The sequence below is a fragment of the Glycine max genome, chromosome 5 (assembly GCF_000004515.6).
Source record: "Glycine max cultivar Williams 82 chromosome 5, Glycine_max_v4.0, whole genome shotgun sequence".
Classification (NCBI taxonomy): Eukaryota; Viridiplantae; Streptophyta; class Magnoliopsida; order Fabales; family Fabaceae; genus Glycine; species Glycine max.
Window position 1 is genome coordinate 25,479,588 of NC_038241.2, and position 22,877 is coordinate 25,502,464.

The following is a 22,877-nucleotide window of genomic DNA, read 5'->3' on the forward strand; positions in this document are numbered from 1 at the left end:
CGTGAGATGTGCTAATACCTTCCTCAAGCATAAATACAACTCCCGAACTTAGAATTTTCATTTTGACCGGTTTCCTTCGGTTTTTCCGACGTTTTCCACAAATAAACGTTGGTGGCGACTCCGCGCATCTTTCCTCCTTTGGGAAGCGCACCCGTGAGCCTCGCCCTCGCTCGCCCGCGAAGGGCACGTTGCGACAAGAAGCCTACTTCAAAATCATATGGCTCTCACTCTTATCCAAAGAAAGACCAAGGTCAAGGCATCTTAGGGGTTGCACCTTCTAAGCCCAAAGATGATAAGGGGAAGAATAGAAAAAGAAAAGAAGAACAATCTTTAATGGTTAAGGAGCAGTCTAAGGAGGTAAGTGTCTCCTCCAAGATGTTAGCTAAAAAGGAAAGTCATTTTGAAATAAAGACAAACATTAAAGAAACTTTCCTTCTTAGACAACCTCTGCATCTTCTCCTTTGTAAAAGAACACTTGTTACCACTGTCATACCTCTTGAGCTTGAGGTTATTCCTCAAGTAAAGGAGTTGTTGGATGAGGGTTTGGTTCGTAAGAGCTTAAATCCTTGTGCTTTGTTGGTGCCCAAAATAGGTATTATGAGGTACCAAATCGCTATGATAGGTGGTATGATGAATGTGTTGAGTGGTGCAATCCTTTTTTGTAAAATCACCCATGCATCCAACATCTTCATGATTCACCTACATAGGGACTCATTAAGTAGGTTTGTTGTTATTTTTGGTTTCAATACAAACCTAGGTGCTCATATGGGACACCATAGGTTTGTCATACTTTTTGGTAGGTGTAATCAACATGAAAATATAGAAAAAGACATGTTTTATTGCATTACTTTCCTTAATTTTTTAAATAGTGATCAAGGGGTTCCCACAGACCCTAAGAGAATAAAGGTCATACCTGAATGGCCCATTCCACCAAGTATAAGGGAAATTTGGGACTTCCATGACTTAACAAACTTTTACAAAAGGTTTGTCCCATATTTTTCTGTACTTGTAACACCACTCATTGAGTTGGTGAGGAACCATGTTCCCTCATGGGAAGATGCCTGAGAAAGGGGTTTTCAGACCTTACCCTACTCTAACATACCTAACACCACTAATATATATGTTTTTATTCTTTTTACAGGTATCGAGGGAAGAAGCCCAGAGTTTCAAGAATCTCTGGATTTGAGGTCAAATCCTTTTCAAGGGGGAGGGGATGATGCAATCCTCCCCCCCCCCCCCCCCCCCAAGGGCATTGGATAGAAGACTCTAAGAAGAGAAAGGGGAAAGGAGGAGAAAGGGGAAAAGCCAGAGCAACCAAAACCAATTTCCTACAAAGACTAGAAAAAGAAAAAAAAGGAAGAGAAAGGGGAACCATTAAAGGTTGTTCTTTTTTCTTGGAAGAGACACTTACCTCATTACACTCCTCCTTAACTATTAGGCACAGGTTGTGGCCGAACCAGTATAAATCTTGTGTTTGTCTTCTTCTTCCCTACACTCTTTACTTTTCCGCTGTGTTCTTTTATTTCCGCTTTACTTTTGTCTAAGTTATTGTTTTTGTTCTTTACTTCCTCATAACTTAGTATTAAAGCCTAATCGAATCTAGTAATATTTAGAAGGATAATTTTTTAATTAGTCAAGACACATTAATAATTCATTCAACCTCCCCTTCTTAATTATTCTGAGGCCACTTGATCCAACACTAGGTACACATTTCTTTTTCAAAAAAACCTTTTGCGTTTTTGATTCGCAAACTTTCCGAAGAAAACTAGTGATTGTTTCTTTTAAAAAGCATGTTAGTTTTTAGGAAAAAAATTTTATTACAGGCAAAGTTGTAATCCGAGACTACACTACCAAAAGAACAAAGGAGCGCGTGAAAAATAAGAAAAAAAAAAAAAAGAAAGCACGCGTAAGTTTTTTGTTTAGTTTTCTTCGTTTTGAACAAAACATCACAATGAAATAACATAACAAAATGCTAAAAGCGATAAATAAAAAGACAAGTTCATAAAATCAGAAGGTCCTGGTCAAGAAGCTCAGTTTCCTCAGAGGAAGAAATCCATCACATCTGCCATGTCACTGTCTTCCTCAGTGCTGTCCTCATCTCCTGGCACCTCTGCCCCCACCTGAAAATTAGGCATGTCCCCAGGCCATGCAACAGTGGCCCTGAACTGCTCAGGAGTAGGCCATGGGTAGGGGCTGGGGTCCTAGCGCTGTTGGTGCAGGGTATACAGGTGGAAGCTGTCGTTCAACTACACCTGGCCCCTATGGTTAGCCGCTTGCTGGTCAGCCAAATGCTGCATGTAAAGCTCCATCTTCTACATGTGAGTTGAGATGGACTCTAGAGATGGTGGCTGCTATAGAGGTGGCAGTGGTACGTCTGCGGCCGGCTGATGCTGCTAGTTCTGCCTTGGCTATTGTGCCTGCCTTGGCATGCAGTATTTCTCAATGAATGACCTATTAATGGGAGGTCGAATGAGCTTTATGGGCATAACCGACACCGCATAGAACTGGCAGAGACCTGTGATCAAGGCCAGAAATCCCAGTGCTCTGTTGGACTTTTCTGGGTCCACTGGGTGCCTTGGAGGCGTGATACCTGTAAACTGGTAAATGGCATCCGAGATTAGCTAGGCCACATGAACACTAACCTAGGTAAGGATAGTGTAGACCAGCTGGCATTTTGGCAGCGGGAGATCAAAATTATGGTCGTTGGGAAGGATGTTGCTAAGGAGAAGCGTCATCCAAATCTGTGTCAAGGTGGTCATGCTAGTGCGCATGATCCACACCCATCTTCCCATCACGCTTCGTGCAAAGTCTTGTCCCGGGGAGCATAGCAGTTGGCCTGTGGCCTCCTCATCAAATCCTGAGACCTAACTTCTTCTCTCGCTGAACTCACAACGTTGCCCTCCTCTAGAACCAACGGATGCCCTAGGAACTGGTTGATAGCATCTTCATCGTAGGGGATCCATTGGCCCTACACCCAAGAGCACTTATCCATGACTCCTTCCTCGATGGGCCAGGCATTTGCATAGAACTTTATGACTATCTCTGGGTCATACTTAGCCATGGGCTCTGTCAGTTGAGTCCATTGCCTCCTGGCAACCTCCTCCTGGAATTCTGGGTACTCCCATTCTCTCAATTGGACTCGTCTCTCTTTGAGGAAAGACCAACCCTTGATCGCTTTGAAGCAGCGCTGATGCTCCTCGCTTCAGAAACAGTGTCCATCAAACTCGATCTCTGCTTGTGGGGCTACACTGAATCCCTCCCCTGTGGCATCCTTCCTTGCCCTTTTAGTGAGAAGCTTCTTTGGAGCCATTACCTGCAACGACACATCCATAAAAAGTTAGTTTGCATGAAATACGCAACCATCATTTCAGTTATATATCCTAAACAAGCAAGAAGTCAATCAACTTTGGGTGTTTTTCCTCTTTTTCTTTTTGTTAATTGCATGTGTTATCGTGCAACTAATAAAACCAATCACAACTCGGTGCATATTATTTTGAAAGAAATTAACACTCTATATCAATCTAGGTGCAATGTGCCCCTTCATGGTGTAGCAAGTTTTAACCAACAGTTAGACTAATTCTACCTAATCAATTTACGCATTCATGCAACTCATGTAATTTGCATTTAAGAAATTGTCTAGATTTCCAAGCTTAGTTCATGCTTTTGACATTTAATCTATCCACCTAAGTTTCTCATACATTTGAAATGATGGCTGGACATGCATAATGCTCATTACTCATTCAAATTTCAAAACAACACATGGAATGGTCATTGTGGCATTTTATCGAACAATTGGTGGGTGCATGTTAAAGCATGTAAAAATGAGGGACAAGGGGTAACATGACATTCAAATTTACAATAGAATCAAAGATAGGCCTAGAGCCATCCATTGCAGCCCTTAACCAAAGCATTCAGACCATGGATTTACACATAATTTATCTCACAAATATTGCCAAGAAAACAACAAATAAAGCACCAAATACCTCAAGGAAGAAGTAAAAATAGATAGAGATGGCACTTACTTGAGTGGGATGAATGGAAAGCAAGAATAATTGAGACAAATGCACAAAAAGCTTGAAGTTTGGTGCAAAAATGGTGGTTCCCGTGGGTCTTGGGGAGCTTTTGATGAGTTTTATTGAAGAAAATGGAGGAAGATGGGGTGAAATTGGCTTCAACCCTCCCCTTTTTATCTTTTTTCGTCAGACCATGCTTGCCCAGGTGAGTTGGCCACTCGCCCAGGTGAGTTGGAAATTTTTTATTTTTTTTGCAAAATTTTTATGCAAAGCTTTGTTATTCATTGTTATTATATGTATTTCTCTCTTAAACCCTATAATTACATACAATCTTAGGCAAATTCAAGATATAATTCAAGAATACGAACAAGTATGAAACATGAAATTAAATAGCAAAGTTAGAGATACTAGGCTGCCTCCTAGGAGCGCTTCTTTAACGTCTTTAGCCAAATGTTGGGTGGTGATCAATCTGATCATGGGCCTAGCACCTATTAGTACCTGCCCTAATGCCTTGACAAAGAAAGTGTTATCATGTAAATGTGAAAACATACTACAAGATACTTGTATCTCCTTTTCACTTGTCCCTAGGCTTACCCAAGTTGGTGCGGTGCTGACCATCACCCAAAATGACTCTTCGTTCATTTTCCAATTTATAGGATCCCTTAATGATAAGATGCAGATGCATGCATGTTTATGATCGAACATTAAACATAATAATTAAACGGCTGTTGTCGCGTTCAATTTTACTTAACGTTTAGGGCACCCCTGCTGAACGTGTCAAATGGCTCTGGAATGAGTGAGCAAGAACGAGAGTGTATGTTCTTAAAGACAATAAAATGTAAAGGACATAACACTAGAGGTAGAGACGCAAATCATTAATCCATATTTATTAATGTTGCGGTTGGTTTACAAAAAATTTAAAACTCAGAGATCCAAATGAGTCCTTGAGGAAACCCAAACATTGAGTCTTTGAATTGTCCTAAGCATCATTTGTAATACCGCTTGACGATGTCAGAGTTCACAGGTGAAGGCAGATCTTCGTCATCCATGTTCATAAGCAACAACGCTCCTCCCAAGAAAGCCTTATTCACAACAAATGACCCTTCATAGTTCGGGGCCCATTTCCCTCTATGGTCCTTTTAAACCTGTGACACCTTCTTTAGAACAAGGTTCCCCTTGCTGAACTTACGCCGGTGCACCCTCTTGTCGAAAGCATTTTTCACTCTGCTTTGATATAGTCACCCATGGCTCATGGTAGCCAACCTTTTACTTTCGATAAGATTCAATTGATCAAAGCGTGCTTGGGCCCATTCTGATTCTTCCAACCCGATTCTGCTAGAATTCTCAAAGAAGGAACCTCCACCTCAAACGGGAATTTTGTGTCCCAAGTCACCTATTTATAGGTGTGAGACCCCCTTCTAGCTTCTCAAGGAAGCTGCCTTCCTTGCTTCTCAAGGAAGCTTTCCATTGTATTTTTCATGTATTTTGGCATGGGGTGAGCTTAGCTATTGGAGGGGTGTGAGTATCCCCCCTTTAGCTTCTCAAGGAAGTTTTCTCCCTCTAGCTTCTCAAGGAAGCTTTCTTCCTCTAACTTCCCAAGAAAGCTTCAATCCTTGCTTTTCAAGGAAGCTTCCGATGTGCTAGGCTATAAATAGAAACATGTGTAACACTTGTCATAACTTTGATGAATGAGAGTCTTGTGAGACACACTTCAAAGTTCAAAGTTCCTCCCTCTTTTTTCTCCTTCAATTTTGTGCCCCCCCCCCCTCTCTCTCTCATTATTTTCCTCCATTGAAGCTTCCTCTTGAAGCTTCTTATCCAAGGCACTCTCTTGGTGGTGAAACTCCTCCTTCCATGGCTTATTCCCTAGTGGATGGCACCCCCTCTCACATTTTCTCCTTTATCTTCTGCTACATATCCATGGTTGAAAATCACCATTGAAGGACCTCATTGAAGCTCAAAGATCTAGCCTTCATAGAAGCTTCTCAAGCAAGCTTCTATCACTTAGGAATCTATTAGGCTTATAATTAACATGAAAACAATCTTAAAGAGCTTCAAGTTCATGCTTCTCACCATCTTAAAGAACAATGATACCCCTCCCTACACCTGAAACATGCAGTGTCGTCAATGCATCTAAATTTAAAATGAAAAATGCATGAAAAGGGAAAATTTACTGAAAATAGATATTGTACTAAAACAAAGAAGAAAAATAAAAGACTAGGATAAGGAAAAGCTGTAACATAAATCAAGTTGTCTCTTGAGAAGCGCTTGTTTAACCTCTCAAGCCTGATGGATAAAAAAGGAAGAAAATCAACCACCCTCGAACATGGTGATTTTCCCTTTTTGCATTGATCCTCCAAGATAATCATCTACTCCATAGCCAAGAGTTTGAATGGTGATGCTATCTCCATTTTTCTTACTCCATCTAGGGTCTTTTGGAATGACTTTCTTCCTTGGAGGATCTTCCTTCCCCACACTTGGGTGAGGCTCAGTCACAATGGTCTTCATTTGAGAAGGAAAGGAACACTTATCTGAGGAGGTGTCAGTACCTCCTTCTCACCCTTCTTGCTTGCCACTGGATTCCCATCAGTAGGAACCTTAACTTTCCTAGTTGCTTGGTTCTTCTTAGAAGGATGTCATCTACAGTTTTTGGGAAAGAACCTTCATTCTCCTCGGAGTCCTTTTGAATCATCTTGCTTCTAGTCATCACAGCATTGACATCCTCCTTCTTAGGATTTGGTTTAGGTTGTGAAGGTTGCTTGACTTTCTTTGTGATAAGAGGGATTGTATGTTGGTCAATTGGGACAACAACTTCATTCTTTGGTCATTCTAGGCCATATATTGAAGCATGGTCTCTTGAAGAGTTGGTTTTCTCTCTTCTTTTCTAAGCCTCTGATTTTGCCTAGGTTATTGATTATAAGAATTGCTTCCTCCCCCAACAAAGTTGATCTCATCCATGGCCAACAAGCTTGCAATCAATAGTGCATTATCCTGACCTATGCATAATCCTAGATCTATCGTAAGGTTGGAATAGAGGTGTAATGATGAGGACTTGGGCTTGAGCTCTCATGAGTGTCTCAGTCTCCAATGTCAGAGCGTGCATTTGTTTTCCCAATTTAGTTTGGGAATCATTTTTCTCCACCTAGTTGACGTCTTTCTTCATAATCTTCCTATCCCTTGAGTTGTTATAGGGTTTAGAGCACATATCTTCAATGATCCTAATGGCATCAACAAGGGTTTTTAACATGAGGTTACCTGCACAAGCAACATCTAAACTTGTCTTATTTTGTGAGGATACTGCACTATAGAATATTTGGACCTGTCTCTATTGAGTAATGCCATAGTGTGGATAACTTTTGATCATCTCTTGCAACCTTTCCTAGGCTTCAAGTAGACTCTTTTGTCCCCTCTGCAGAAAGTTCCCAATGTCCCTAATGTATTGATCCATCTTCATGGGAGAGAAATACCCCTTTAAGAAGGCACTTGAGCACTAGTTCCATGTAGTGATGTTGTTTTCAGGTAGTGAGCACAACCAGTCCCATGCCTTCCCATAAAGAGAGAAAAGAAAGGCATAGAGTCTAATGTACTCTACTTGTACACAAATATGTCTCACCATGTTGGTAAACTTGATGAACTTCCTTAGGTGTTGCATAAGATCTTCATGGGAAACACCATCGAATGGGTTGTTCTCTAGCATTTTTAGGAAACCCTGCTTGATGTCAAATGTGACTCCCTCAGGTAGATCAAGAAGGTGGATGGTATTGGCTTCCCCAAAGGTAGAAGCAAGGTAATCCATAAGGGTATGAGACTGATTAGCTACCATTACTTTTTCCCTGTCTTCACTAATCTTTGCACGAAGTTTCTGGAATATCTTGTCAATATTAGGTTCGTACTGCAGTGGTGGATTTTGGACTTGGTTTGCATGCACTACAAAACAAAGGAGAAGATTAGGTGTAATAGGAAATAAAAGAATAAATAATATAAAATTAAATAAAGAATAAAATAATTTCTACAAACAAAATTGTTTGGTTTAACAAAATTAAACTAGTTGGGAATTCCGTAACTAGTCTCTAGAGTGGACTCTAAAGCCAAGATATCAAACCCAAAGGATTAGTTGTATTCACAATTAGTCAAGTTTATTAAACTAATATTAGAGATGATTAAAAAGAAGATTTAATTATTTTTATGATTTTGGTTTTTATAAGAAAGCAAATAAATGAATATAAAGAGAGGTTTTTAGTTATAATAAGAGTGACCAGGGGTTATAACTCACTAGTACCGATTTCCCCTAATCCTAGTCCTAATGAAATTTATTTCCCAGTTAATTAACGATTCCTAAAATCAACCAAAGCCTATGATCAAAGTCAGAAAATGCTCTTTGACTTAAATTAATACCCCAATGATAATGGATCTATCAATTTAAGTCAAAGGATAAAATAAATTCTAGGGATGATTAATTAAAGATTAACTAATCTATCAGAGATTACCTAAATAGATTGATCATGTAATTTAGTGCAAAACATTCTCTACCTAGATCTATCAATTACATGTAGATGATCACTACTATGCAATCGATTGAGTATTGGCTGGTTCTGAATAAGGAAGAAAATTAATTAACATAAAAAATGAGGAATTCCATTAATAAAAAGGAGAAGGGTACAAATGGACAATTAAATCATGATCCCCGGACTAGGGGGGACTAGCCACTCATGATCAGAGCAACACTAGCAATCCTAGATAAAATAAACATAAACATACTAATAGGCAAGAAAAATGATTACGATCTGTTCTAGCGATGTTGTCCATGTTCTTTAACTCTTAAAAGCCCTCAAGGTTCTCTTAAATTTGTAAAAGATAAGAATAAACTGAAGAATCCATGTTTACAAAGATAGAGACCTCTATATATAGATTCCAAAAGATAACTACACGAAAAGATGCACTACAGTCATGGTGAATCCAACATGGCTATTGTTGGAAGTGATGTAGAAGCCTTGGGCCATTATGGATTAACTATGGCCCTCTTGGTTGACCATGACCCTCATGAGTTGACCACGTCCATCATGAATTTACCACAACCTCATGAATTGACCCCTCTTGGTTGATTCTGACCCTCATGATTTGACCATGACTGTTGTCAAATATTGATGTTGTTTTGGTGGGCTACTATCACTTTATTCTGGTTGTGCTGATTACCATGGCCATGGTTAAGTGTAGAGTCTTCAAAGCTTCATAAATTTGTGCAATTTCCAACTTTTTCGCTCAATTGAGTGGTAGTGCCTTTGCAATACAAAACTAGTGTCCAAATGTGAGTTTTGCCAAAAAAAAAATGCATGCAAAATAGCACAAAAACTCATGTAGAATACCACTTAGAAGATGCTTTATCACTTATCTTTTTGGTGTCTTTTTTTTCTATTTACGTTCTTGAGAGTTTTGACAGAGAAGAGGGTCATCTGGGAGTCTCAGCTGTAGAGGAGTGCGAAGATCACAATTAGGATGAATTTTAACGAAGTCTTCTTCTCTTTTGGCATGTTTGTGTTCTTTATTAGGATTTCTAATTTTCCCATGGCCATGAGCGACTAGTCTCCCAAATTCGGGATTGTGATGTAGCCATTGATGGAAGCTTGCTTGAGAAGCTTCTATGCAGGCTGGATCTTTGAGCTTCAATAAGGTCCTTCAATGGTGATTTTCAGCCATGAAGTTGCAGCGGAAGATTAAAGAGAAGAGGAGAGAGGAGGCACCATCCACTAGAGAATAAGCCATGGAAAGAGAAGCTTAACCACCAAGGGAGAGCCTTGGATAAGAAGCTTAGAGAGGAATCTTCAATGGAGGAAGAGAATGAGAGAGAGAGAAAGAAAGTGGCACGGAAAATTGAAGGAAGAAAGGGAAAGAAGTTGAACTTTGAAGTGTGTCACACAAGTTTCTCATTCATCAAAGTTACCACAAATGTTACACATGCATCTATTTATAGCCTAGGTAGCTTCCTTGAGAAGCTAGTGTTACACCTCTTCAATAGCTAAGCTCACCACCATGCCAAAATACATGAAGGAAGAAGGCTTCCTTGAGAAGCTTCCTTGGGAAGCAAGTGTTACACCCCTCCAATAGCTAAGCTCACCCCCAAGGGAACACATACCCCTCCAATAGCTAAGCTCACCCCCCCCCCCCCCCCCCCCCCCAAAATACATGAAAATACAAAAGAAAGTCCCTACTACAAAGACTACTCAAAATGCGCTGAAATACGAGGCTAAAACCCTATACTAGTAGGGTACCCTTAACTTGTAGAGTAGGGTGCCCTTAATTTGTAGGGTATCCTACAAACCTAAAATGGCTAAAATACAAGGCCCAAAAAAAGGAAAACCTATTCTAATATTTACAAACAAAAATGGGTTGATACTTAGCCCATGGGCCCAAAATCTACCCTAAGGCTCATGAGAACCCTAGGGCCTTCTCCTGCATCTCTGGCCCAATCTTCTTGGAGTCTTCTATCCAATGCCATTAGGGGATAGAACTGCATCAACCCCACCCCTTGAAAAGGATTTGTCCTTAAATCCAGAGGTTGTTGAAACTTTGGGCTTCTTCCCTCAACACCTGTAAAAAGAATAAAAACATATATATTAGTGGTGTTGGGTATGTTAGAGTAGGGTAAGGCCTGAAAACCCCTTTCCTGAGCATTTTCACATGAGAACATGGTTCCTCACCAACTCAATGAGTGGTGCTACAAGTATAAAAGAATATGGGACAAACCTTTTGTAAAAGTTTGTTAAGTCATGGGAGCCCCAAATTTCCCTTATACTTGGTGGATTGGGCCACTCGGGAATAACCTTTATTCTCTTAGGGTTCATGGGAGCCCCTTGATCACTATTTAAAAAATTAAGGAAAGTAATGCAAATAAACATACCTTTTTCTGTATTTTCATGTTGATTACTCCTACCACAAAGTACAACAAACCTAAGGTGTCCTATATGAGCACCTAGGTTTGTATTGAAACCAAAAATAACAACAAACCTGCCTAATGAGTCCCTATGTACGTGAATCATGAAGATGTTGGATGCATGGGTGATTTTACAAAAGAGGGTTGCACCACTCAACACATTCATGATACCACCTATCTTAGGGATTTGGTGCCTCATAATGCTTATTTTGGGCACCAACAAAGCACAAGGATTTAAGCTCTTACGAACCAAACCCTCATCCAACAACTCCTTTACTTGAGGAATAACCTCAAGCTCAAGAGGTGTGGCAGTGCTAACAAGTGTCTTTTACAAAGGAGAAGATGTGGAGGTTGTCTAAGAAGGGAAGTTTCTTTAATGTTTGTCTTTATTGCAAAATGACTTTCCTTCTTAGCTAACCTCTTGGAAGAGACACTTACCTCATTACACTCCTCCTTAACCATTAAAGGTTGTTCTTTTTTTCTTTTTCTAGTCTTTGTAGGAAATTCGTTTTGGTTGCTCTAGCCTTAACCATTAAAGGAACCTCCACCTCAAATGGGAGCACACCCTCCATCCCGTACACCAAAGAAAAAAAGGTTGCCCCAGTAGATGTGCGCACAGAAGTTCGATAACTATGCATTGCAAAGGGGAGCATTTCATGCCAATCCTTGTATGACACGGTCATCTTTTGAATGATTTTCTTGATGTTTTTATTGGCAACCTCAACTGCCCCATTCATCTTTGGTCGATAAGGCGTGGAATTATGGTGTTGGATTTTGAAATCCTCACACATTTCCTTCATCATTTTGTTGTTTAAATTGGTGGCATTATCGGTGATGATCTTCCTGGGCAACCTATATCTGCAAATTATCTCCTTCTTAATGAATCTGATCACCACATTCCTGGTCACGCTAGCATATGAAGCTGCTTCCACCCACTTGGTGAAGTAATAAATGGCGATTAAGATGAAGTGATGCCCATTGGAAGCCTTGGGTTCGATGGCCTCGATCACGTCTATGCTGTTAGATCGAGTGACCTCAGAATAATTAAGAAGGGGGGGTTGAATTAATTACTCCTAAAAATTTACCAATTAAAAATTACTCTTTTAAGGCTTTTACTTTTGTTGTTAAGAGAATATGGAGTAGAAGAGAAACTTAAAAGAAAGTAAAAGCAAAAATTAAATGCACAGCGGAAAGTAAAAGAGTAGGCAAGAAGGAAACAAACACACAAGAATTTTTATACTGGTTCGGCAACAACCCGTGCCTACCTCCAGTCCCCAAGCAACCTGCGGTCCTTGGCATTTCTTTCAACCTTGTAAAAATCCTTTTACAAGCAAAGATCCACAAGGGATGTACCCTCCTTTGTTCTCTTTGAACCTAGTGGATGTACCCTCCACTAGAACTGATCCACAAGAGATGTACCCTCTCTTGTTCTCAGTAAAACCCAAGTAGATGTACCCTCTACATGTGCCACAAAGGATGTACCCTCCAATGTGTTAAGACAAAGATCTCAGGTTGTTACACCTTTGATAATTTGTGAATGGGGATACAAAAGAATTCTCAGTCGGTTAAACCTTTGAACGCTTTTGTATTAGGGAATGGGAAGAATCAAAAGAATTCTCAGACTGTGTCGTTTTGAATTCTTTAACAAGGGTGAAGGGAGACACAAAAGAATTCAGGCGGTTAGTCCTTACTTCTTTTGGAAAAGAGATAAGAGAGACACAAAAAGAATTCAGGCGGTTAGTCCTTGGCGAATTCTTTTTGGCAAGGGAGAAGAGAATGAAAAGATGAATAGCACAAGTTTTCAAGTTTTGGAAAACCAGAAAACTTCAGAAATCTTTTGGTACAAAGAAGAAGAAGAAGAATAAGTTTCAAAGAGATTCAAGGCTTGTAAAGGATTTATGAGATTGTTGGAAAGACTTCTCAAAAATGAAAAACAAAGCCTTGCTTTTATAGACTCTTCATGTCTGGTCAAGAAGGCCATTCAGAAGAGTTATAACTTTTAGAAAAACTTAAAACCCATTTGAAAGAGTCAAAACCTTTCTGAAGAGTTACATCTTTAGATTTTTCAGAAACAAACACTGGTAATCGATTACCAAATATGTGTAATCGATTACACAAAGCTTTTGAGTGAAACAATGTGACTCTTCACTTTTAAATTTGAATTTCAACGTTCAAGGACACTGGTAATCGATTACCAAAACATTGTAATCGATTACAGCCTTTTGAAAATATTTGGAACGTTGTAAATTCAGTTTGAAAACTTTTTCAAACTCATTTTGCTACTGGTAATCGATTACAACAATATGGTAATCGATTACCAGAGAGTAAAAACTCTTTGGTAAAGGTTTTGTCAAAAACTCATGTGCTATTCAAAGTTTTGAAAAACTTTTTAATACTTATCTTGATTGAGTCCTTTCTTTATTCTTGAATCTTGTGTCTTGAATCTTGATCTTGATTCTTGAGATCTTGAATCTTGAATCTTGATTCTTGTTTGTAGGCTTTCTTCTTGAGTCTTCAATTCTTCTTGATTCTTGAACTCTTGACTTGTTCTTGATTCTCTTGAGATGTTCTTTGATTCACTTGAGCTTTTTGTTCATCACTTTTGTCATCATCTTTTGTTGTCATCATTGTTATCATCAAAAACACCTTTGAATCATTGTTCATTCATCATGAAGCTTTGCTTCCACATATGCCCCACATAGAGAATGGCCAAGGTGCTGCCAAGACGTTCAATGGCACAAGTGGAGCATTAACGTTATCAGCGAAGGTCTTGCACTTATGGCATTTCCTCACATGAACACAACAATCGCTCTCCATAGTGAGCCAATAATACCCCGCTCTCAGAATCTTTCAGGCCATGGCATGTCCATTGGCATGCGTACCGAAGGATCCCTCATGCACCTCTACTAGCATTTGTTCATCCTTTCTTGCATCCACACACCGAAGCAGTACCATGTCATGGTTCCTCTTGTACAAGATATTTCCACTCAGGAGGAAACCGGCCGCCAACCTTTGTAATGTCCTCTTGTCGTTGTTAGAGGCCTCAGGCGGGTATTCCTTGTCTTTGATGTATCATTTGATATCGAAGTACCAAGGCTTACCATCCTCCTTTTCTTCAATCAAACAACAATGTGTAGGCTTACCATAACATCTGAATTCGATGTACAGAAAATCTTTGTGCGAGCTTAGTTGGAATATGGATGCTAGAGTGGCAAGGGCGTCGGCCATCTGATTTTCCTCTCTAGGAATGTGATGAAATGATATGTCATCAAAGAGTTCCATCAATTTCCTAATGTAAGCCTGGTAAGGCACTAATTTGTGGTCTCTGGTCTCCCAATCACCTTTCAACTGATGAATTACCAATGTCGAGTCCCCGTATACCTTGAGTAACTTGACCCTAAAGTCGATTGCTGCTAGGATCCCAAGGGCACATGCCTCGTACTCCGCTATGTTGTTTGTGCATTCAAAGCCCAACCTAGCCATGAAAGGTATATATTGTTTGTCCGGGGAAACCAATACTGCCCCAATTCCATGGCCTAGTGCATTAGACACACCATCAAACCACACGATCCATTTATCCCGGTCCTTATCCTCGACCTCCTCCTCAAACAAGGTCATGATATCCTCATCAGGGAATTCTGGATGCATAGGCTGATAATCATTGATGGGCTGTTGAGCCAGGTAATCCGCCAAGGCGCTCCCCTTTCTTGCCTCATGAGTGACATAGACAATATCGAATTCTGACAACAGAACCTGCCACCGAGCTATCCATCCTGTGAGAGCGGGCTTTTTGATGATGTACTTGACGAGATCCATTTTGGACACCAACCAAGTAGTGTAATTTAGCATATACTGCCTCAGACGATGAGCTTCCCATACCAAGGCACAACATGTTATCTCTAGCAAAGAGTAGTTCATCTCACATGTCGTGAACTTCTTGCTCAAGTAATAGACGACCTACTCCCTCTTTCCGGACTCATCGTACTGTCTCAGCACGTACCCCATTGACCCATCTAATATAGTCATGTATAGGATAAGAGGTCTTCTAGGGCACTGGCGGTACGAGCACAGAGGGATTCATTAGACACTGCTTAATTCTTTCAAACGCCACTTGGCAATCATCGTCCCATTGGATGGACTGATTTTTACGCAACAATTTGAAAAGAAGCTAGCAAGTGGAGGTCAGCTGTGATATGAATCTCGCTATGTAGTTCAACCTTCCCAGGAAACCTTAGAACTATTTCTCGGTGCGTGGATCCGGCATTTCGAGGATTGCCTTAACTTTGTCTGAATCTACCTCTATTCCTTTTTGACTAACAACAAAGCCGAGTAATTTTCTAGATTTAACCCTGAAAGTACACTTTGCGGGATTCAGCCTTAACCTATATTTACGCAGTTGCTCAAACAACTTCTATAAATTGACAAGGTGTTCCTCCTCGGTCCTCGATTTAGCGATTATGTCATCCACGTAGACCTCGATCTCTTTATGCATCATGTTATGGAATAATGCCACCATGGGCCCGCTGGTATGTTGCGCCAGCGTTCTTGAGCCCAAAGGACATCACCTTGTAGCAGAAAGTTCCCCACAGAGTGATGAAGGTTGTCTTTTCCATATCCTCCGATGCCATCTTTATCTGATTATAGCCCGAAAACCCATCCATGAAAGAAAACAGGGAAAAATTGGTCATGTTATCTACAAGAACATCGATGTGCAGTAAGGAAAGTTATCCTTTGGACTAGCTCGGTTTAAATCCTGATAGTCCATGCACATTCGCACCTTCCCATCCTTTTTAGGGACTGACACAATGTTGGCGACCCATTCCGAGTACCAAGCAGCGGCCAAGAAACCAACGTCGAATTGCTTCTTCACTTCTTCCTTTATTTTTAGGGACATCTAGGGCTTCATTCTCCTCAGCTTTTGCTTTATCGGGGAATACTCGGGATTCAGAGGTAGTTTGTGATGCATGATATCCGAGCTCAAATCAGGCATATCTTGGTAGGACCAAGCAAAGATGTCTTGGTAGTCTCACAATAGAGTCACCAATTCATCTCGGACATTTGCAAACATGCAAATGCCGACCTTGACCTCTTTTCTCTCTCCGTCAACCCCTAAGTTCACAACTTTTGTTTCCTCTTGGTGTGGCTTCACTTCCCTTTCTTCTTACTCCACCATTCTTTTCAAATTTGGAGGAAGCCCCTGTTGGACAAGTGGCCTCAATAACTTAAGAGGGGGGAGTGAATTACATCTCACTAACAAACTTTTAACCCTCTTCTAAATGATAGGCTCATAATGCAGAAAAAGAAGCAACAATCAATTTAATAATGTTCTTTAAACATGCAAGACAAAATTGATTGCAATAACATAAATGAGATAAGGGAAGAGAGAAATGCAAACTCGATTTATACTGGTTTGGCCACTTCTCGTGCCTACGTCCAGTCCTCAAGCAACCCACTTGAGATTTTCACTATCTTGTAAAATGTCTTTTACAAAGTTTGAACCACACAGGGACAACCCTTCCCTTGTATTCAGAAATCCTTACAACTTATGAGACCCTCAGTCTCTTAATCAATCTCTTTGAATAAGAAGAAGAAGAAGTTTATTTATTGAATATGCAAGTGTTTGACCAAGGAATATTTTTGAGAGGATAAGACATTTCAGTTTAGAAAAATTCTCTTAGGAATTTCGTGTCCCAAGTCACCTATTTATAGACCTTTGATGGCCATTCAAAAATCTCTTGAACAAATGTGACTCTTGGGAGTTATTTTCTAAAGAGTTGTGACTCTTGGGAGTTATTTTCTGAATTCTTGACTTGGATCAAACTTGAGAAGCGCTTATCTTTGGCATCATCAAAACTTCATATCATATATACTTATACAATCTCCCCCTTTTGATGATGACAATAATCTGAAATCAAGATAAACGATATACAATTGATAATGCATCCTCTCAACCCTTACTCCCCCTTGAGATTGGAATTTATGCCTAAGTCCATGATAAATTCTACCCTTAAGTTCTCTCCCCCTTTGGCAACATCAAAAAGCCAAAAATGGTCAGAGAAAAGAACTAAATTAGGAGCTTAACACATCTAGACAATGATTTGGAAGTGTGTTAGGAGCCTCCAATAGGTTACCAAACTTCCATTTGTGTGTAATAATTTTAGGCAATTTTTCCTTAGGATAATGAGTGTTTTGTTGGGAACCTTGAATGTGGTCATCCAAACACTCTTAGGATTCGCCTAGTTTACATTTCTTGCTTACTTTCATAGCTTAGTTCCTTTACCTTCCATTGCCAAACCGCCTAGATAGCTTTCCTTTTACCAATTAGTTTTTTACCTTATCTTTCACACCTCTTTTAGTGTTCATTTTGGCTAGTTTCAACCATAGTTTCTTTTACCTTTTGTTTTCAAACCTCCAACAAGAAAGAACCACAACTTAGGAACCATGAGTCATCATTCATCTAGTGTTAATGGCGAGGGTACTAGTCATAAAGACCCTTTTATCTAGAATCTTAGATGAGTTGAGTTCCCTCAAGTTATGGAAATAAAAACAAGAGAGAAAAGAAAAAGGAAAAAAAAGAGTGGAAGAAATAAGTCATGATGAAAGAAAGAAAATAAGAGAGGAAGAAAGAAGAAAAATAATGAAAGAAATGAAAAGAGAAAAACATGTCTCCTATAGTAGTCATAACTCTTGCAAGAGCCTAAGTGAAGAACATCGTGACTATTACGAAGGAAGGCATAGGTCACATCTTAGACCTCACTCCCATAGAAGAGAAAAGGAAAGAAAGCCTCAAGAGGCTAACATTAACCTCTCATACTTCCATGGGAAGGACAATGTAGAGGCTAACTTAGATTGGGAAATAAGGGTAGAGCAACAACTTAAAAAGAAGTCTACTTCAAAATCTTATGGCTCTCATTCTTATCCAAAGAAAGACCAAGGTCAAGGCATCTTAGGGGTGACACCTTCTAAGCCCAAAGATGATAAGGGGAAGACAATAGAAAAGCAAGCCCCTAAGGCTAGTATGCAAGAGAAGACTAGCTCCATGAAGTGCTTTAAATGTCTTGGAAGCGGACACATTACTTCTAAATGCCCTACCAAGAAAACCATGATTTGGAGGGGCCAAGACATTTATAGTAGCCAAGATGAGGCTATTACTTTACCTTCCTCTAGTGAAAGTGAAGAAGCAAAAGGGGAAGAATCTAGTGAAGAAATCTACCCCCAAGAAGAAGGACAACCTTTAATGGTTAAGGAGGAGTGTAAGGAGGTAAGTGTCTCCTCCAAGAGGTTAGTTAAGAAGGAAAGTCATTTTTAAATAAAGACAAATATTAAAGAAACTTCCCCTCTTAGACAACCTCCACATCTTTTCCTTTGTAAAAAGACACTTGTTAGCACTGCCACACCTCTTGGGCTTGAGGTTATTCCTCAAGTAAAGGAGTTGTTGGATGAGGGTTCGGTTCGTAAGAGCTTAAATCCTTGTGCTTTGTTGGTGCCCAAAATAGGTATTATTAGGCACCAAATCCCTACAATAAGTGATATGATGAATATGTTGAGTGTTGTAACCCTCTTTTGTAAAATCAGTCATGCACCCAACGTCTTCATGATTCATGTACATAGGGACTTATTAGGTAGGTTTGTTCTTATTTTTGGTTTTAATAAAAACTTAGGTGCTCATATGGGACACCTTAGGTTTGTCGTATTTTTTTGTAGGAATAATCAACATAAAAATACAGAAAAAGGTACGCTTTATTGCATTACTTTCCTTAATTTTTTAAATAGTGATCAAGGAGTTCCCACGGACCCTAAGAGAATAAAGGTCATTCCTGATTGGCCCACTCCACCAAGTATAAGGGAAATCTGGGGCTGCCATGACTTAACAAACTTTTACAAAAGGTTTGTCCCATATTTTTCTATACTTTTAACACCACTCATTGAGTAGGTGAGGAACCATGTTCCCTCATGGGAAGATGCCCGAGAAAGGGGTTTTCAGACCTTACCCTACTCTAACATACCCAACACCACTAATACATATGCTTTTATTCTTTTTACAGGTGTCGAGGGAAGGAGCCCAACGTATGAAGAACCTCGGGATTTGAGGTTAAATCCTTTCCAAGGTGGAGGGGATGATGCAATCCTACCCCCCAAGGGTATTGGATAGAAGACTCCAAGAGGCTTGGGCTAGAGCTACTAAAGAAGGCCCTAGGGGTCTCATGAACCTTAGGGTAGATTTTTGAGCCCATGGGTCAAGGTTGGATCCACTCTTCATTGTAAATATTAGAATAGGTTTTTCCTTCTTTTGGGCCTTGTATTTTGGCCATTTTAGTAGTATAGGGTTTTAGCCTTGTATTTTAGGGCATTTTGAGTAGTCTTTGTAGTAGGGACTTTTTTTGTATTTTCATGTATTTTTGGAATGGGGGTGAGCTTAGCTATTATAGGGGATGTGTAACTAAACTCTAGCATCTCATCTCAAGGAGGTGAGCTTAGCTATTAGAGAGGTGTGTGTAGCTAAGCTCTAGCTTCTTTAGGAATCTTCTTAAGGAAGCTTCTCAAGGAGGCAAGCTTAGTTATGAGAGGGGTGTGTGTAGCTAAGCTCTAGCTTCTCAAGGAAGTTTTCACAAAGAAGCTTCTCAAGGAAGTTTTCTCAAGAAAGCTTCTCAAGGAAGCTACCTAGTCTATAAATAGAAGCATGTGTAACACTTGTTGTAACTTTGATGAATGAGAGTCTTGTGAGACACAACTCAAAGTTCAACATCTCTCCCTTTTTCTTCCTTCAATTTTGTGCTCCCCCCTCTCTCTTTCTCTCCCTCTTTCTTTTCCTCCATTGAAGCTTCCTCTCCAAGATTCTTATCCAAGGCTCATCTTGGTGGTGAAGCTCCTTCTTCCATGGCTTATTCCCTAGTGGATGGCGCCTCCTTTCACCTTTTCTCCTTTGTCTTCCACTGCATCTCCATGGTGGAAAATCACCATTAAAGGACCTCATTGAAGCTCAAAGATCCAGCCTCCATAGAAGCCCCACAAGCAAGCTTCCATCATTTGAGGGTTGCTGGTAAGGGCTTCAACTCTGGTGTGGGTGGTGGCTGAACAATGGGAGGAACCAGAGTAGGAGAAGAAGAAGGTTCCTCAGCCTGTACCTCATAAAGAAAGTCAGAAGTATATGTACTTCCTGCAACATCAAGAGGTACAACACCCAGAAAATCAGAACCAGACTCAAATTCAGATTCATTCTCAACATAAAAATCAGATACAGGATCAAATTCAAACTTAGATTCAGATTTAATGCATAAGGAATGACAAGTATGCAGATTAGATAAAAATGGATGTTTCCTACCATGAAGAACAGAATCAAAATCAAACATATAATCATGAACAATCTGATCAATTATCTCAGCACGAAAAATAGAATGATCCTCAGATGGATGTTTCATGGCATCAAGAATGTTAAAATGAACAACAATATCACCAAATTCCATAGACAATGTGCCAGCATAAACATCTATCTTGGTTCGGGCTGTTTTCATAAATGGTCTGCCTAAAATAATTGGAACTGAACCATGGGAAAATCCCTTTTCCATATTAAGAACATAAATATCAACAAGAAAAATAAGTGCACCAACCCGAACCAGCACATCCTCTATAAAACCTGCGGGGTAAGCAACACTTCTATTTGCCAAATGAATCACCACATCTGTAGATTGCAATGGTCAAGGAGATAAAGAATTGCAAATGGACAGAGGCATGACACTAACTGATGCTTCTAGATCTAGCATGGCATTCTCAAATTTATTGTTCCCAATAATGCAAGGTATACAAAAAGTACCTGGGTCCTTACATTTTTCAGGAATGTGAGGAACAAATTTACCTATCAATGCTGACACATTTCTGCCCATGCTAATCCCTTCAATGCCTTTGAGCTTCCTTTTGTGGGTGCACAACTCCTTTAGAAACTTGGCATATCTTAGAATCTCCTTGATGGCATCTAGCAAAGGTATGTTCACCTCTACTTTCCTGAAGGTCTCCAAGATCTCTTTTTCCATTTCTTCCATCTTTTTGTTTGGAATTGCTCTAGGTGGGAATGGAAGACGGATAGGAGGTTGCGGTAAGTCAGAATTACTAGAAGAAGGTCCACCTACATGAAAATTTTTGTTAGGAAGATTTCTCTTTTGTACAACTATCTCATCCTCTTTTTTTAGGTGTAGAATGAAGCTTGACAAGTTCAGGTGCAAGTGTTGCTACTGGTGGAGGCGCTTGAATTTGGTTGCCAGACCTCAAGGTGATGGCCCTCACATTTTTCAAATTCTGCATAGTTCGTGAAGGCAATTTGTCAAAATTTTGGGACTGCGCTTGGTTCAACTGAGTAGCCATCTGCCCCATCTGATTTGTCAGACTCTGAATGGAGGCTCTTGTCTCTTGCTGAAATTGCATATTCTGGATGGTCATTTGCCTCACTAACTCTTCTAAGGAAGGTTGAGGAGGAGCCTCAGTTGCTTGTTGTCTTTGTTGTGACTGCTGCTGTATTGGAGGAGGAACATATGGCTTGCTTGGACCACCAGCATTCTGGAAAGGTGGGACAGGCTATTGTGTTATGGAGGACTTGCCCATCTCAGATTTGGATGATCTCTCCAACCTGGATTGTATCTGTTGCTTGAAAGATCATAATTATTTTGTTGTTGTTGGTTTTGCTGCTAAGGGGGTCTATTATAAATGTTTGCAGCATAAGCTTTAGGTTGCTCATTGACTCCAGATTGCTGCAAAGAAGGACAAAGATCTGTATGGTGATTTGCAGAAGAACATAGACCACAAACTCTTGCAACAGGTGCAGATTTCTGATTCATGGCAAGCTGAGTTACTAGGTTGACCAAGGAATCAAGTTTTCCCTCAAGCTTTTTATTTTCAGTAGATGAAGATGAATCTGTGGCCACCTCATGGACTCCTCTAAGGACAATAGCATCATTTCTTGCACTGAATTGTTAGGAGTTGGAAGCCATCTTCTCAATCAAATTCCTAGCTCAGCAGGGGTCATATCACCAAGAGCTCCACCACTGGCAGCATCAATCATACTCTTCTCCATGTTGCTAAGTCCCTCATAGAAATATTGAAGAAAGAGTTGCTCAGAAATCTGGTGGTGAGGACAGCTTGCACACAATTTCTTGAATCTTTCCCAGTACTCATACAAGCTCTCTCCACTAAGTTGCCTGATGCCAGAAATGTCTTTTCTGATGGCAGTGGTCCTAGATGCAGGGAAGAATTTCTCCAAGAACACCCTCTTAAGGTCATCCCAGCTGAAAATGGACCTGGGAGCAAGGTAGTACAACCAATCTTTCGCCACTCCCTCCAGAGAATGAGGAAAAGCCTTTAAAAAGATATGATCTTCCTGGACATCAGGGGGCTTCATGGTGAAACAAACAATATAGAACTCCTTAAGATGCTTATGAGGATCTTCACTTGCAAGACCCTCATCAGGATATTGAATGCACAAGCTTTCATAAGTGAAATCAGGTGCAGCCATCTCCCTAAGAGTCCTCTCACGAGGTGGGGGTTGAGCCATGTTCTCAGTATGAAAATTAGTAGTCAAATGCTCAAAATCAGAATATTCAAAATCACCAGCAACAAAATGTACAGAATGATCAGGATGCACACTATGCCTAACTAATCTATGGAAGGTTTTATCTATTTCAGGATCAAAGGGTTGTAAATCACCTGGATTTCCCCTAGTCATGCACTATATGCAGCAAATAATGTGTTCTCAAACAAGCACCAGGGGAGGGTTAAAACTACAACTATAGTCAAATGATATCCAAATGAGCTGAAATTTTGTGAGCAACACCCTAAAATCACGAAAAGATAGCACAAAAATTTTCAGATAAAAATTCAAAGTCTAACTATGAAAACTGCCTAAGGAAAGTTTAGAAAAATAAGACAATAATACTAAAAAAAAACTTAGT

The 22,877-nt window shown here is 40.0% G+C and overlaps 1 protein-coding gene and 1 non-coding gene across 2 annotated transcripts; one reads left to right on the forward strand and one right to left on the reverse strand.

Annotated features, from left to right (window-relative positions):
* Positions 1–14,013: 14,013 nt before the first annotated feature.
* On the reverse strand, positions 14,014–14,757 carry LOC121174847 (uncharacterized). The gene has a single exon (XM_041015274.1). It carries the CDS (start codon positions 14,755–14,757, stop codon positions 14,014–14,016), a length of 744 nt encoding a protein of 247 aa, XP_040871208.1.
* A 7,292-nt stretch (positions 14,758–22,049) lies between these two features.
* On the forward strand, positions 22,050–22,156 carry LOC113001714 (small nucleolar RNA R71). The gene has a single exon (XR_003267202.1). It is a non-coding gene; the product is annotated as a small nucleolar RNA R71 (small nucleolar RNA).
* The last annotated feature ends 721 nt before the right edge of the window (positions 22,157–22,877 follow it).